Below are 15,108 nucleotides of genomic sequence, written 5' to 3'. Positions count from 1 at the left end.
ATGATAATTTAAATTAATATCACAATACTACAAATAAATAATAACTCTGTAATTAATTTTAGTAGTTTATATAAAAATATCAATATAACAAAATATATAATTACTAATAATAAATATCAAACAACGAATGAATAATTAACATGATTGCAGTATATATAAGTTTCCGTAAATATTTCCATGGTGATAATAAAATTACTAACAATTTTTAAATATTCTATTGTTTATATTAAATACACATTTCGACGGAACGATTTAATGAACATAGATGTCGTTGATCTAAATTCTTCAAAGTAGAGGTCGCTACAGAAGTAATAATAGAGACGCCATCTACTGTGATAATGGACAAACATTCTTAACAGCTAGCGCGTATTAGCGGCCGCTCCGAGTGTCATCATCGCATTTTAATACGTGTCCATTGATAACTGTTCGTCCGGTGTTTCTGCTTCGTAATTTTTCTTCTGTAAATCTATGGAGTGTTTTCATTGTCAGATATCTTTGAATTTCTGTCTGTGTTAGCATAAGGCGCCTAGTGCGCCTTCCCGTCACGGATGGACATGTGTCGGGCCCGATTGTTATTTCACTTTCTGGCGCTTAGCCTACTCCCCTTTGCCCGTCCTGACGAGCACACTCATGTCGTAAGTATTCAGAATTGACATGCTTTTAGAATGTCAAAGTGGCAAATTCATCTTATACATATGTGTCTTTGTTGATTTTACAACATACGCATCTTATAATCTTTTATCACAATCTATTTTTTCGTTATCTTACCATAAAGACTCAACTTATAATACATTGTAAATTTGCATTTAAATTACTTTTCAAGATAAACTATTTTCATTTTTTTTCTTTGCTTTCGGAAGATTACACTACAAGTGGTATAACTTAATAGCTAATTTATTAAAAATTGATTTGTTTTACTACATATCTTTGTTAATTATACTCCGTTACATGAAACAAAAATGTGTATTAACAAATATACTTTCTTTCATTAGTACGAAGATAATGAGGAAGTTGTACTATGGATGAGTACAGTTGGACCATATCACAATCGTCAAGAAACTTATTCATATTATTCATTACCTTTTTGCATGGGTACAAAAGATGTTATTGATCATTATCATGAAACTTTTTCTGAAGCATTACAAGGCATTGAACTTAAATTTAGTGGCTTGGAGATTGAATTTAAGGGTATTTTGAAGTTTTGTTACTTAATAATAAGCATTATTACATAAATATTTATGTACATAATATATATATATATATATATATATTTTTTTTCTGATAGCTGATGTTGCAAAGATGGATTATTGTCAAATAAAATTAATAGAAGAAAGTGAGAAAGCTTTTATATATGCAGTGAAGAATCAATATTGGTATAAAATGTATATGGATGATCTGCCAATATGGGGTAAGTTTTTTCTTTTAGTAAAACTTAAATCTATTACTGTTACATCAATTGATTATTATGCAATATTTAGGTGTCGTAGGAGAGCCAGAAGAAAACAATGGAGTTGTATCTTATTATATTTGGACACATAAAAAGTTTGATATAGGATATAATGGAAAGCAAATAGTTGATGTAAATTTAACCAGTGAAAATAAGGTAAAATTGGTACAAGATGCAGCTATCTCTTTTAGTTATGAGGTTAACTGGAAAAAGAGCAATGTTAAATTTGAAGACAGATTTGACAAATATTTGGATCCTAATTTCTTCCAGCATAGAGTATGTATTACAGTATTAAATATTTGCTTAAATTCCAATAAAATCATTTAGCTTAAATTCAAACTTAATGTACTATAAATCCATTGATGAAAATAGTAAATAGATATGATGAGAGTAAGTGAGAAATACTTTCTTGTCATTAAATTTGATCCGATTTATTGAAGGTTAAACAAACGTTACTAATGATCAAAATATTTTAAGTAAAAAATCATACATTTCAAAACGGAAAACAATGGTTCTTTATCTTTTCTAGATTCATTGGTTCAGTATTTTTAATAGTTTTATGATGGTAATCTTTCTTGTTGGACTTGTTTCTATGATTTTAATGCGTACATTGAGGAAAGATTATGCTAGATATAGTAGAGATGAAGAAATGGATGATATGGAACGAGATTTAGGAGATGAATATGGTTGGAAACAAGTTCATGGAGATGTATTTAGACCAGCTAGTCATGCAATGCTTTTCTCCGCTCTTATAGGCGCAGGCTATCAAGTAATTACTATAATATAATTACTTATATATTATTTTAGATAATTATAACATAATTACAAATATTTTCGAAGTAACTAAAAACGTGTGATAAGCTATTTTATTTTACTTTAGGTCACTGTAGTAGTACTTAGTGTTATTATTTTTTCTATCGTTGGAGAATTGTACACAGAAAGAGGATCGATGTTGTCGATAGCAATTTTTGTATATGCTGCTGCATCACCTATAAATGGTTATGCCGGAGGAGGTTTATACGCACGTATGGGAGGTCGTATCTGGATCAAACAAATGATTCTCAGTGCCTTCATGTTACCTCTTATAGTCTGTGGCACTGCATTTTTCATTAACTTCATTGCAATGTATTATCATGCCAGCCGTGCTATACCATTCGGTTCTATGGAAAGTATTATTTATATGGTATACATTTCATTTGTATGTACATTTCAGTGTGTATTAACAAGAATATTCTATTTATAGGTAGCAGTAACATGCATCTGTATATTTGTTATATTACCATTAACATTAGTTGGAACAATCTTGGGCCGCAACTTAGCTGGAACACCGGACGCACCATGCAGAGTTAATGCAGTACCCCGACCTATCCCTGAAAAAAAGTGGTTTATGGAACCACTTGTTATCATAATGCTTGGTGGTATTTTGCCCTTTGGATCGATATTTATTGAAATGTAAGCTCTATCATTTATTACCATATTTTACCATAAAATTAATGTATGTTAATTATGTTCTTTTTCATTCTTTTTCTAGGTACTTCATTTTTACCTCATTTTGGGCATATAAAATTTATTATGTTTATGGATTTATGTTACTAGTATTCGTTATTCTAATGATAGTAACCGTATGTGTTACAATCGTATGTACATATTTCTTGCTAAACGCTGAAGATTATCGATGGTAAGCATTACTTTACTGATTAATTAATTTTAATAATTAATATTGTTTGATTTATGTACACTATTTTATTTCATAGGCAGTGGACAAGTTTCTTAGCGGCCGCTTCAACCGCCGGTTATGTCTATATATATTCCTTCTATTATTTCTTCTTTAAAACTAAGTAAGTTTATATATTTGATTACATTGCATATCAGTTGACCAAAAAAGAAAACTATATTTCAAATTTTCTTTTTCTTCAGAATGTATGGTCTCTTCCAAACAGCTTTTTACTTCGGTTACATGGCATTGTTTAGTCTCGCCTTGGGTATAATGTGCGGTACAGTCGGTTACGTTGGTACTAATGCATTTGTACGGAAGATTTATTCTACTGTTAAAATAGACTAAAGCACAATGCTAGTGTGACGATGCCTACGACGAATAAAAATACAAAAAAACACAGTGAAATCTGCCGGTCTTTATAAAGTAGGACTTTTTTTAATAATTTAAGTTATTCATTGTGACGCGCAAATGTAACTCGTGGAAAAGATTATGATACCGGCTAAAATAATATAATGTCAATGAAATGTAGCATGAATATTTAAAAAAAAGTTTGATACATCGTTATGTTTTTTCTAAATATTCAATGAATGTTTTATCACTTTACATCTATTGCTGTAATATTATAATGTTTTCATTTAAGAAAGAGAATGATTAATTTATTTGTTGTAATTTAGTTGTGAAGATGGGTCCTACAGTACAGAACAGTACCTACACATCTATGAGACGAATAATTTGCAAATTATTCAAACAATCACATGTAATATTCATCTCGTAAATCATATTTCGATCTTATACAAAATGCAGACTCTGATAATTATTTAGAATTAAAACAATCATATTTTTTAACATTGCTCAATATTGCTGGATTTATTGAAAACTTGCTGATTATTGTTTTTTTTTTTAAGATTTATAGAAAGTTGTATAAATTTTAAAAATGTTTAAAGAATTTCAATGTCTCTTTCAAAAAGATATATCAACAAATACAGATATTTTAATTCTTCAAAAATAATAACATTTCAAAACGCCAGCGATAATTACAAATACAAAAATGTAAGAAGTTGAAACTGAAAGAAATGAAAGAAAAAGATACAGATTATTAGATATAAATTGTACAGTATAAAATTTTCGATACAATTTATTCACGATGTAAAGGATATACTTTAATTAGCATTATTAGAGACAGTACTACAATTGTGCGACTCTGAATTAAAATTTTAGTTATATATATATATAACGCTTGATTACCGATAATTTGAGTAACGTTAATTTATAGATAAGCTAGAGAATAGACTTAAAGGAAAAATATAAATAATAAAAAATTTTTTACCATTGGCTGCGTACTGTTGTCTTTTCTTCTTTTTTTATGTGCATAGTTTTTATTATAAACTGTGAGTGCATTGGTAAAATGTAAAGTATTGTGAGACTATAACCAGTGGTAAAATGATTTTTTTACTCTTCATGCGGTTAAATATCTAAATACACATTTAAACACTGCTGGAAAAAGAAATAAATAAAACTGTGGAAATTATGGAATTTGAGAATTGCGGTAAATGTTTATCCTAACGTGATACATTAAGCGGCAAATATCAGTGAGAATATGTGAATAAACATACGATTTGTTATTAGACATAGCAGTTTTAAGAAATATAAAATTTCTACATACAACAAAAATACAATCTACTTTTATTCATACACCTTTTTGTCTTAATTATATTATGTTATAATCTTTCTACGCTGACTGAAATTTTGTCTTGTTAAGTGGCCAGAGATTGAAACTATTGGGCCACTTAACAAAGGAGGATTTATGTTTATACAAAAGATGCCTTTAGATAAATAGATAGAAAGATAATTAATATATAGCAAGGTTTTATAAAAGGAAATAAATATTAGAATTTAAAAACGAGAGCAAATGAAATAAAAGAAATAAATACAATATTGAACTTTCAAGAAATGGTAGCCAATGTATTCATATTTGAAAGAAATACCACGTTGTTCAAAAGTATTTCATGTAAAATATTTATATAATGTCGCAATATATTTACTATTACTGACTAAATAAGCAATAATATGTCAATTTAATAATTTTCGCATTTGCAATTAAATGAATCAAAGCATTGCGAAAAATACAATTGTTGAATCGACTCTGATGGTGCCAGTGTGGCACTAAATGCTGCTCTGTCGTACACTTCAAAGTATTCACGTGTCAAAGCACACTCATCGACGAAGGAGTACGTGTGTGTACACACCTGTTTGCCGCTGAAAGAATAATACGTGTTGTTGTAAGTGTACACTGACAGAAATAATAAAAATAAAATTTAAATTGTCTTCTCCTCTACTTCAAGTTACGCCAAAATATCTTCCAGTAAATAAAAAACAACAAAAATGGCACCAAAACAAAGAATGCGTATCGCTAACGAAAGAGCCACAAAAAACATCACATTACGTGGAAATGTCCCGAAATCATCGGTATGTTATTTTCTATTATTGAATAAATTTTATTCAAATGAATATGTGTAATTTAAGACAATTGAAGTCTGTTATTTATGTGAAAATAAAAAATTTCTAATTTTGAGGTTAAGAGCTGTGATAAAGTTGACAAGTTGATTGCACGTATAATGACATTTGTAATCGTTCCTATTACTAATTGTTCTATTACTATCGTCTGTTATTATCTTCGTTTATTGTCAGAGTTAAATCTTTGATGAAATATTTCTGATTTTGAATTTTTTAACAGTAACAAAATTGTAAATTAATGGATTGACAATTGTACCATATGTGACATGAATTTATACAACAACGTTGAAATCAATTATTTAAATAATTTGTACATGTTTTATTAAAGTAAATTTGAGCTGTAAAACATCATATAAATTTTATTTTATTTACTTCTACAATCATATTAAATTACTAATTATATTTAGAAATAATATTTCAGATCACAATGATGCATAATAATAATTATATTATAGAAACCACAGGATGAAGGATCTCCAGTTGGACCTTGTCTGTTAGCACTTTTTCTCTTTGTTGTGTGTGGCTCTGGTAAGTTTCATATTATAATTTGAATACAAATTTCGTAATGAACATGAACTACATGAAACAAAATTTTTATACTATGTACAATTTAATTTTTCTAATTTTCAGCTGTATTCCAAATAATTCAGAGTATTAGAATGGCTTAAGAAAATTAAAAACATGAGGTTGAAAATATGTTGCTGTTGATGTTAATATGAGAGAAAAAAAGCTGTCTACATCTTACTGATATATGCGAGATCAACAGACTGTTTTACTGCATATTGTAAAAACATGTAGACACTATTTACGATATTGACATGAAACTGAACACAAATTTCCACTAAGTAATATTTTTCTTTTTTTGCTACAACTCAAAAAAATTATTTATAAAAAGAATTTAGCATTTATAAACATTTTACTTAATTGTATATATATCAGTGAAAGAATATTGCATTTAATGTATTTTTTCTTTTGTAGATATCAAACAAAATTGTCACATGTTGAACATGAGCTATCTTTATTCTATAGCTTTTTTTATTCCGAGTCTTGTGAAAAGCTTAAATTCTTTCATTGATACTTATATACAGTAAATAATTGTATATACATATGATCAATTTATTATATCAATTTATTAATCAAAGCATTCCACTGTAAACAGTTGGTAGCTTTTGGTTGTCTATATATTTTAGAGGCCTTAAGACATAAGTCATTATACATGTAAAAAAATATATTATATATTGTCAGTGTAATTTATCCTAATGAAATATTTGCTACGGACAATTCTTTATCTCTTTTAATAAATTATATTATGAATAAATATGTTTTGTGTAAGTTTTATTGATCTGCACAAACGAAAGATAATAAAAATATTTTATTTTGAATTTATCATAATTAAATATGAAATAAATAAACTTATATAAATACGTATGATAGTAATAAAACAGTATTTTATCTTTTATTTTATTTCTCGACGTCTAATTTATCTTTATCTAAAAAATTTTTAGTAACTTAAGAATTCAGTGTGACCAATTTTCTCTAGTTTCCTTAGAATATAAAATAAATAAATTTGTCAGAAATATACACAGATATATGTAATAAAACGGTGTTTACATATTTTTTTATATCTTAAAGAATATTACATATTTTATTTTATTCCCCAATTTTATTTTATATCTAAAAAAAAAATTTAATATTCCCTAGTTTTCTCAGAAACTGTTATTCAAATTAAACGAGAAGTTTATAAGAAAAAACTAAGACGGATTTTTCAAAGGCAAACTTAGATACATTTCACATTCAGAATATTTTTTTTTGCCATTTTAAGTTTATTTTTTTATATACATTTTTATAAATGGCTAATATATTTAATTTGTTTGGTGAAACATCAGAACTTCACAAAGGTAAGAGAAAAAATATATAAGAGGATTAACATTTATATTTATTGTGTTCCGTAAACATAATTTTAAATTAATGGTTTAATCCTTTAATGTACATATATATTACTAATGAAATTGTTATCGAACCAGTTACGAAACCTTTGGCTAGATCAAAAAGCTCTCTCGATATAAGCGGTACTTCCTTAAAGAATGTTAGTCGATCAAAACCAAAAGGGTTATCAATTAGGTCTAATTCTGACTTGAATGTATCCGTCACCCCGCAAAATATTCCAAATAAACAACAGGAATTACTGAAGCCAACACAGGTAGACAATAACGGTCAAGTAATATCACCTAGAAAAGCTGCTTTATCAAAGGTATAAATTATTACAAAATTCTATAAGTAAAAAATTTAATATGTTCTAAATTTTTTTTTTTAGAAATCATTTGGATGTTGTGATAAATTGAAAGATATATCTCCAAAAAAAAGATTTAACACAAAAAATATAAAATTACCAGTATCACACGATGAAAGTATTTTTAAAAGACCATTACCATTAAAAAATAATAAGAAATTATACCCAGAGCCAGAAAGTCTAGCACCATACTGTGACATGCAATTTAAATTTGGTATAATATTTGATTAATTTATTAAATTATAATTTATAAAAAAATAATTCATGAACAAATATTTTTTACAGATGATGTTTATACCAAAGGTATAGAAAATGAATTCGAAGGATTACTTGAAAAGGAAAAAAATGAAGATGAAGGATTTGAATCAGGTATTAAAGATTACTTATGAATCTTTCATATATCACACACACACATATGATATATATATTTTTTCAAATTTTTTATTTAGGTTCAGAGCTAATTGATTTTGAAATGCCAGAATTACGTATACCATTTGAATTATTTGATGAAAGAGAGATACAATATAAAATTCCTGATTTACCAGAAATATCAAATGATGACAAAATATAAAAATGTAATAGTTATTTAACTTGGCATCGATTTTAAGCTTTTTAATAAAATAATTTAAAAATGTAATATTATGTTAGAGCAAACAGATTATGAAGTATATTTAAATATATATGATTGAAAATATAAGTTAAAAGAAAATAATTTAATAAATTGTAATTTTAACACATTGTGTTTTCTTATGTATAAATAAATTATTTTTTTGTAAGAATTGTACACATTTTATTAGTAGATTTTTATAAAAATTTTTACAGAAATAGCGATTAAACGCTTTTCAATTGTCAGTGGTACAAAATGACAACAGACAGATGTTTGATTGTAATAGCTGGTATTTTAGAAGATTGTACTTTTAATCATATTTGTTTTGTCGCTAAAAATTTAGCTGCAATATTACCAAATTTTCATTACAGAAGTATTAGTAAAAGTTCCGCGAAATGGGATGTAAGTTGACATCATTTTATATACATAAACGAAATTCATTAGGTGCTTGTTTTCTAGTGCTGGTTGAAAGAAACTTGTGATCTTTATAAATGGACTCACACGAAATCTCCTTTAATATGGAGGGAAATTGGACTTAGTCGAACTCACATAAATTATATTGGAGGCAGTTTTCAGTTTTGGGAATTGTTGCATAAGTATTATAACATTAGTTTGTATTTAAATAAAGAAGAACTTGATGCATTACAAGCAGACTTATTACTTGTATGATAATGTTTTGGAAAATTTCTATGGCACATAAAATTCTACAATTTAATTTTTCTAAGTTAAATTTGTTTAATAAAGGCCCGCAACATAGAGAGTCAAAGAAGTAAGCCTTTACAGATACAAGAAAAATATCGTCTAATAATGATAATAGGATCAGGGAGATCAATGTGCCTCGATCTTGTTCCTCAATTGTTAATGACAAAAGAACTCTGGTTAACTCAGGGAATTGTTATTAACTTGTATGACGAACCAGGATGTTTCTTTAAACTTAAAAGAATTTTTAAAGACGCAAGAACAACAGGCGCTGGTTTAAATACAGTAAATATTGTAGAAAATATCGCCGATGGATTAAAAAACTGTGACATATTAATTTACCTTGATAGTTTAGTACGGTAAGTTTAATGATACTGTTTGTATTTATTATTGTATCTATTAATGTCTGTATATGCGTTTTGCAGAGAAGAATATGAAGGGACAGATAATTGGTTACAACGTAATTATAAAACTATAGCAAATTTATGTACACAAATAAATGAATATGCACCCTCGCATATGAAAGTAATTTTCTGTTCAAGGTGTCTTCCATGTTTTTATGCCAATATTATGTTGGAACTTGTTACAAAATTATCAAGCACAAACATTGTAGTTGCTAGTGCCCATTATGGTTTAGAACTTATATATACATTTGTAAGTTCGTTTGGCCTTACCCAACAAAATTTTGGCTGTCCACCTGTTTGGGGTTTTTTGGGTTAGTTTAAATATTAAAGTAGAAAACCATATTTTCAATTATATATATATATATATATATATATATATATATATATATATATATATATATATATATATAATTGAAAATATATAATATATATACTATATATATATATTAAAGAATTAAATTTGATTACAGGAATCAGTCACTTTGTAGATGTTCATCATATGATTCAAAAGTGTGATGTATATTATCCAAATAAGAGAGCTCTAAATTTAAATGAGAATATGATACTACCACTTGGAATTCAACATTCCGAATTAAGGTGGTTTTTTTACATGGCACATGATAAATATCCTTATAAAAACTACTTTACACACAAGGTACATACTTTATTGCTTTTTTTTTTTAAATAACATGAAATAGCAAGATTTTCTTTAGGCTCTTCTTCGGTATCAAATGGGCAGATCAGAAGATTTTCCAAAATGTAGAGCAATTTGTGATCTTCTAAAATTATGGTACAGTAAGAAAGAAAGCATTGGGGATGAAATTATATCATTGGGAATTGCGTCTGATGGTAATATAAAAATATATGTAAAATTGTAAACAGAAAATGAAAACTAATTTAAATTTTTTAGGTTCATTTGGTATCCCAAAAGGATTAGTATTTTCACAACCAGTTTATCTAAAAGAATGTGATGATGGTTTGCGAATATGGGTTCCTTTCAAAGATTTTCCAATGCCAAACATGTCACTTTCTATATTCCAAAGCCTTATAGACACTGCTATTTATATTAAGAAGAAAATAACTGAATTCAAAAACAGTTTTGATGCAACAAATTTTCAACTTATATAAATATGATTTTAGTGCTTTATATTCACTAAACAAGTCTATATTTATTTTTAATCACAAAATCATAATTTTATTGTATCAATTAACATACATAAATAGCAGTAAATTATACAAATTTAATGTATAGAATCAAATTAATTGTTATAATATACATTTATAATCAATAAAATTGCACATTTTTTTTACAATTAATGCTTGACATTAGATTAATTTAAATAAAAAATATTTGTGTTCATATGACTTGAAATAAACAATAGGATATTAAAATTAAACTTAATAAATATAAATATTTTTACAGTGTTATTAATGAATTATAAGAGTAATAAAGTTTCTTAAGATAGATTTATTACCTAGTAAATACAGTTGAATAAATTAGCTAAGAAAAGTAGCCATTGATCGCTTAAAAAAGATCTCTGCATTTTATTACGACACTTCTCATGAAAAGATAATTTTAGGAATAATACTTTTCGCCATGCGTAGTAATATACTTAAATTTAATGTTACAATTTTCTTGTATACAGAAAATGATATAACAAACTGTTATAACTTAAATCTATCGTTAACAACTGGTAATCTATACCATTTTATACCTAATCGACAGTTTTTTATACAGGATGCTGTATGTCACAATGGTAGACAAATGGATAATTTAATTTGTATTATCGTGTGTCTGTTTTGTCTTTGCTATTTAAATTATGTGTACAATTCAATTATAATATGCCTTTTCGAAAATATTGAACACGCATCGCTCATTACGAAAGAAATGAAAATGCGTAAAAAAAAAAATAAAATTCTATTATATAATTTCATATATGCATTTTAGTAGGAAACGATATATCAAAGATTTCGAAACCAAGAAATAAAAATATTAAAAAGAGCCAGGGAACTTGAAGAAAATATGTTCAGAAACAATTCTTTGTTATAATTTCTTTTTGTCTGTTGCGAGTTGATAAAAAGTATTGTGCTGTAAATTTTACAATTGTTTGTTTTTTACACCGACGATCCTCAATTCTCATAAGTAAAAAATGAGTGTTCAGATTGCACACCATTATAATAGATATAGTAAAAATTGCATTCTGACACAAAAAATCTCTGATAATTTCAAAATTATGCTACAAAATTGATGAACATGACGTATGATAAATTTTTTTAGGCAGTTTTTGCTCGAATAGCAGCACGCTTTCCTGTGACAGCCTAAAATGAATAATCAGTCGTTAAAATACATATTAAAAGAATTAATATTAAGATAATTATTAATATCAAAAATAAAAGTAATTACCTGGAAACCAGATTTTATACTAGCTACAGAACATCTTGAGCCACAAGTTTCACACTGTAAGAAAAATAGTCGAGTATCTTTTTGAAGAATAGTGTCCGGAGAACGACAAGTGTGGCAGGTGACATATTCTTTAATGTATCTCCTAAGAACATTTTCTATTTGTTTCTGTTGGAAACGACCCTTAATTATAAGTTGACTATTTCCATCAACAGAACCGCTAGTTCCTAATTCAGCAAGTAAAAAGTCGAGTAAATGTTTTGGTTGCCTATGAAGTGTTTTGCATATCTACAATTAAAAAGTCATAACATAAGTAATAGTGAAAGGATTTGCAGTTTGATAAATGAAATAAACAAATAATATTATAAAACTGACTTCTGTGAAATTAGCAAACGATGTCTTTTTGGTGCCTATGCGCACTACTTGAGGAGGACGCATGACGAACTTCTGCTTTTTACCAGCAACCATATCAGGATTCTTTTCTCTCATAATATTAAATACTCTTACCAGCAATTCGTCATATGTATAATCCCTATCGGATCCAACCCAACTTGTCTCTTCTATTAATAAATACAGTTGTTATATAGTATTCGTTTAATATGTGATTGTGAATATTATGGTAAATAAATTTATGTCTAACCTCATTGATTATATACTATGTATTTTCTTGTAAATTAAATTTATTTCAATTTATGTTTATTTATTTCATTGACTGTTAATGAAATTAGACATATGCATGTAAAAAGTATGGAACTATTAAATAGTTGAACAGCAGCAGTTGCATTCAGTATTTAAAGGAAGAAAAAATGTTATTTTAAACATAATCAACTTTGACATTTAGAAAAATGATGTTCTCATAACTGAATGAAACTACCAAAATATTAGTTCGAGAGAAAACAAGTTGCAGACACGATTCCTTGGGCACTTTGTTTCCTGTTATTTGCAATGTTTATGGAAATATTCTTATTCAATATTTAATATACAATAAAATATTCAATGTACATTAAATTTATAATTACCAATATTCAATAAAAATGTCACTGCTAAATTAACTGTCAATCAACTTTTAGAGAATATAAACAAAAATCATATTTTCGTTAGAATGAGATTTAAAGTGCGAATATGATGTATGTACTTGTGATTATTATATGTAATATATATAAGAAAACAGCAAACATATCCCTTACCGTACTCTGCACTTCGCTCAGATTCAGTGCAGCATGTTAACAAATAATGAGTAACATGAACAACTAGTTACCCAAAGCTATAATATTCTTATAATATGTAATATTTACCATTTTCTTTATCTTCGATTTCTTTACGCTCTTCTTCAGCCACTAATTCATCAAGATCTTTTTTTTTCTTTTTTTTCTTTTTAGTTTTTGAGAAGTCCATATCTAAGTCAAAGGTATCATCCACAACAATTTCCTCTGTTTGTTGCTCAACAACATCCTTTTGAAATTATAACGGAATATAAATAATTATACTACACGTGCAATGATAATTGAAATAAATAGGCGACCATAGAAACTTAGCCACCTCTTTCTTTGTATCAGGTAGTGCTGCATCAAGTTCATCTAAATTAAATGCTTTTTTCTTCTTCTTCTTTTTTCTTCCAAAATTTTCTAAATCTAACGCTTCATCATCCTCGGCAGGCGCAGGAGGCTCCGGTTCTTGGTTTTCTTTGTCACCACTAGTTTCCATCGCGTCTCCTATACTACCACCTTCGTTAAACGCAGCATCAAGATCAAAAGTGGTTTTCTTTTTCTTTTTTTTCTTCTTTAAGGTAGGATCAAATACCTACATATTTTAAAATTATTGAATTACATCTACAATTATTTCTATTTATGTATCTTACGTATTTTGTAAAACATTACAGTTTTATTAATGCTTAGTTATTCTAAATAAAAATGCATTTCCATTTAAAAAATAATAGAATCCACTTGGATATATCAAATGTACTTTGATGTATTTTTATTAAATGTATTACAATAATTTAGAAACATACGATCGTCAAATATTGTATTGTATTGCATCATAAACATGAAATATATTATCGTGACAAAGCTAACGAATTATCTGTCGAAGGATATTACATTGACGATAAATATACATTCTTTGTAGTGATAACCACATGGTTTTGAGGTTGGAATCTAGAAAGTAGCATTATTTTTGCTTTACGCAAGTTTCGTGGTAAAATCTGTACGCACAATGGAAGTAAATTTCAATTTCATGTTCATAGGTATTAACGCATTATCGAAAAACGAGAAAGTATGTCAAGATATTCTTGCTCCCATGCTTTCCCCGACACGACACCGATTCATTCCCAGCGATATTTTTTTTCCAAGTGTGATTACATACCGAATCTTCCTCCGTCATTTTGAAAATTATTCTATATATTTTGACGTTGTCGACAAAAACTTCTCAATTTCCCTGGCTCTTAAACACAGAACATCATGTTAATCGCGCGGGCCTAAATCCTTCCCTACTACTTGCATACAGTGCATTCACGTCTTGCTAACGAATATTGCATCAGAAACTCGACGTTTGAGCCTAAAGTGTGATTTACACGGTCGGGTAAAGATCCGTTCGAACTGCCAATTCATCGTGTTTCTTGACGAGCTTTTCCATTGGTCGACTTCATAGCGCTGACCAATGAAAAAGAACAATCGAAGATTGTCTTGTAATTTTCCAGTCACTCGTTATTCTGTAGGAAAATGAAAATGATTTCACTTCCTTGAAATTCTTTATCGTTAATTTGTAATAATAATGACTTTCCATTGCAGGATAATACTCGCAGGAAACAAATTTTAGTATAATCTGTTTTATGAACACGGTTAGATAATAGATAAAAATTAATGTTTCTACTCGCGACGATAATATTATATTCGCTGAGAGTCTATAAATTTTGTATATGTATAAAAAGCCTACATACATATATACTATCGGTAGTTTGTACTAGTATCGAACTGAGGATACGTACATATATATATACACACGTACATATATATATATATATATATATACAT

General features: G+C 27.6%; 5 protein-coding genes across 9 annotated transcripts; 4 read left to right on the top strand and 1 right to left on the bottom strand.

The window, feature by feature from the left end:
• Positions 1 to 342: 342 nt before the first annotated feature.
• Positions 343 to 4,835, top strand: LOC122534223 (transmembrane 9 superfamily member 3). Its single transcript, XM_043664657.1, has 10 exons — positions 343 to 635; positions 993 to 1,188; positions 1,286 to 1,408; positions 1,479 to 1,723; positions 1,977 to 2,216; positions 2,328 to 2,612; positions 2,691 to 2,899; positions 2,979 to 3,125; positions 3,202 to 3,285; positions 3,365 to 4,835. Exons 1-10 carry the CDS (start codon positions 549 to 551, stop codon positions 3,507 to 3,509), a joined length of 1,761 nt encoding a protein of 586 aa, XP_043520592.1. The 5' UTR covers positions 343 to 548; the 3' UTR covers positions 3,510 to 4,835.
• Positions 4,836 to 5,315: 480 nt separating this feature from the next.
• LOC122534315 (stress-associated endoplasmic reticulum protein 2) lies at positions 5,316 to 6,996 on the top strand. 2 transcript variants are annotated; one of them, XM_043664842.1, is made up of 4 exons: positions 5,316 to 5,443; positions 5,528 to 5,630; positions 6,134 to 6,206; positions 6,309 to 6,996. In XM_043664842.1, the coding sequence occupies exons 2-4, from the start codon at positions 5,547 to 5,549 to the stop codon at positions 6,344 to 6,346; spliced, it is 195 nt and encodes a 64-aa protein (XP_043520777.1). In that variant the 5' UTR covers positions 5,316 to 5,443; positions 5,528 to 5,546; the 3' UTR covers positions 6,347 to 6,996. The 2 variants fall into 2 exon arrangements, with proteins under 2 accessions (XP_043520777.1, XP_043520769.1); XM_043664834.1 differs by having other exon boundaries at positions 5,323 to 5,443; positions 5,507 to 5,630.
• A 388-nt stretch (positions 6,997 to 7,384) lies between these two features.
• Positions 7,385 to 8,543, top strand: LOC122534202. Of its 3 annotated transcripts, none has more exons than XM_043664616.1 (5): positions 7,385 to 7,575; positions 7,696 to 7,878; positions 7,993 to 8,182; positions 8,254 to 8,337; positions 8,418 to 8,543. In XM_043664616.1, the coding sequence occupies exons 1-5, from the start codon at positions 7,528 to 7,530 to the stop codon at positions 8,537 to 8,539; spliced, it is 627 nt and encodes a 208-aa protein (XP_043520551.1). In that variant the 5' UTR covers positions 7,385 to 7,527; the 3' UTR covers positions 8,540 to 8,543. The 3 variants fall into 3 exon arrangements, with proteins under 3 accessions (XP_043520551.1, XP_043520531.1, XP_043520541.1); XM_043664596.1 differs by having other exon boundaries at positions 7,387 to 7,575; positions 7,696 to 7,929; XM_043664606.1 differs by having other exon boundaries at positions 7,387 to 7,576; positions 7,703 to 7,929.
• Positions 8,544 to 8,830: 287 nt separating this feature from the next.
• LOC122534980 (putative malate dehydrogenase 1B) lies at positions 8,831 to 11,128 on the top strand. Its single transcript, XM_043666114.1, has 7 exons — positions 8,831 to 8,977; positions 9,035 to 9,238; positions 9,320 to 9,633; positions 9,700 to 9,989; positions 10,149 to 10,333; positions 10,392 to 10,527; positions 10,589 to 11,128. The coding sequence occupies exons 1-7, from the start codon at positions 8,831 to 8,833 to the stop codon at positions 10,804 to 10,806; spliced, it is 1,494 nt and encodes a 497-aa protein (XP_043522049.1). The 3' UTR covers positions 10,807 to 11,128.
• LOC122534258 (eukaryotic translation initiation factor 2 subunit 2) lies at positions 11,127 to 14,629 on the bottom strand. 2 transcript variants are annotated; one of them, XM_043664731.1, is made up of 7 exons: positions 14,441 to 14,629; positions 13,619 to 13,879; positions 13,375 to 13,531; positions 13,267 to 13,299; positions 12,455 to 12,639; positions 12,083 to 12,367; positions 11,127 to 11,997 (listed from the first exon to the last, which is right to left on the bottom strand). In XM_043664731.1, the coding sequence occupies exons 1-7, from the start codon at positions 14,456 to 14,458 to the stop codon at positions 11,953 to 11,955; spliced, it is 984 nt and encodes a 327-aa protein (XP_043520666.1). In that variant the 5' UTR covers positions 14,459 to 14,629; the 3' UTR covers positions 11,127 to 11,952. The 2 variants fall into 2 exon arrangements, with proteins under 2 accessions (XP_043520666.1, XP_043520674.1); XM_043664739.1 differs by lacking the exon at positions 13,267 to 13,299.
• Between the last annotated feature and the right edge of the window lie 479 nt (positions 14,630 to 15,108).

This window comes from Frieseomelitta varia, unplaced genomic scaffold, assembly GCF_011392965.1.
Source record: "Frieseomelitta varia isolate USP_RPSP 00005682 unplaced genomic scaffold, Fvar_1.2 scaffold_147, whole genome shotgun sequence".
In the NCBI taxonomy this organism is placed as follows: domain Eukaryota; kingdom Metazoa; phylum Arthropoda; class Insecta; order Hymenoptera; family Apidae; genus Frieseomelitta; species Frieseomelitta varia.
The sequence above is the reverse complement of the archived record's forward strand: the minus strand, read 5'-3'. Positions and strand labels throughout refer to the sequence as shown.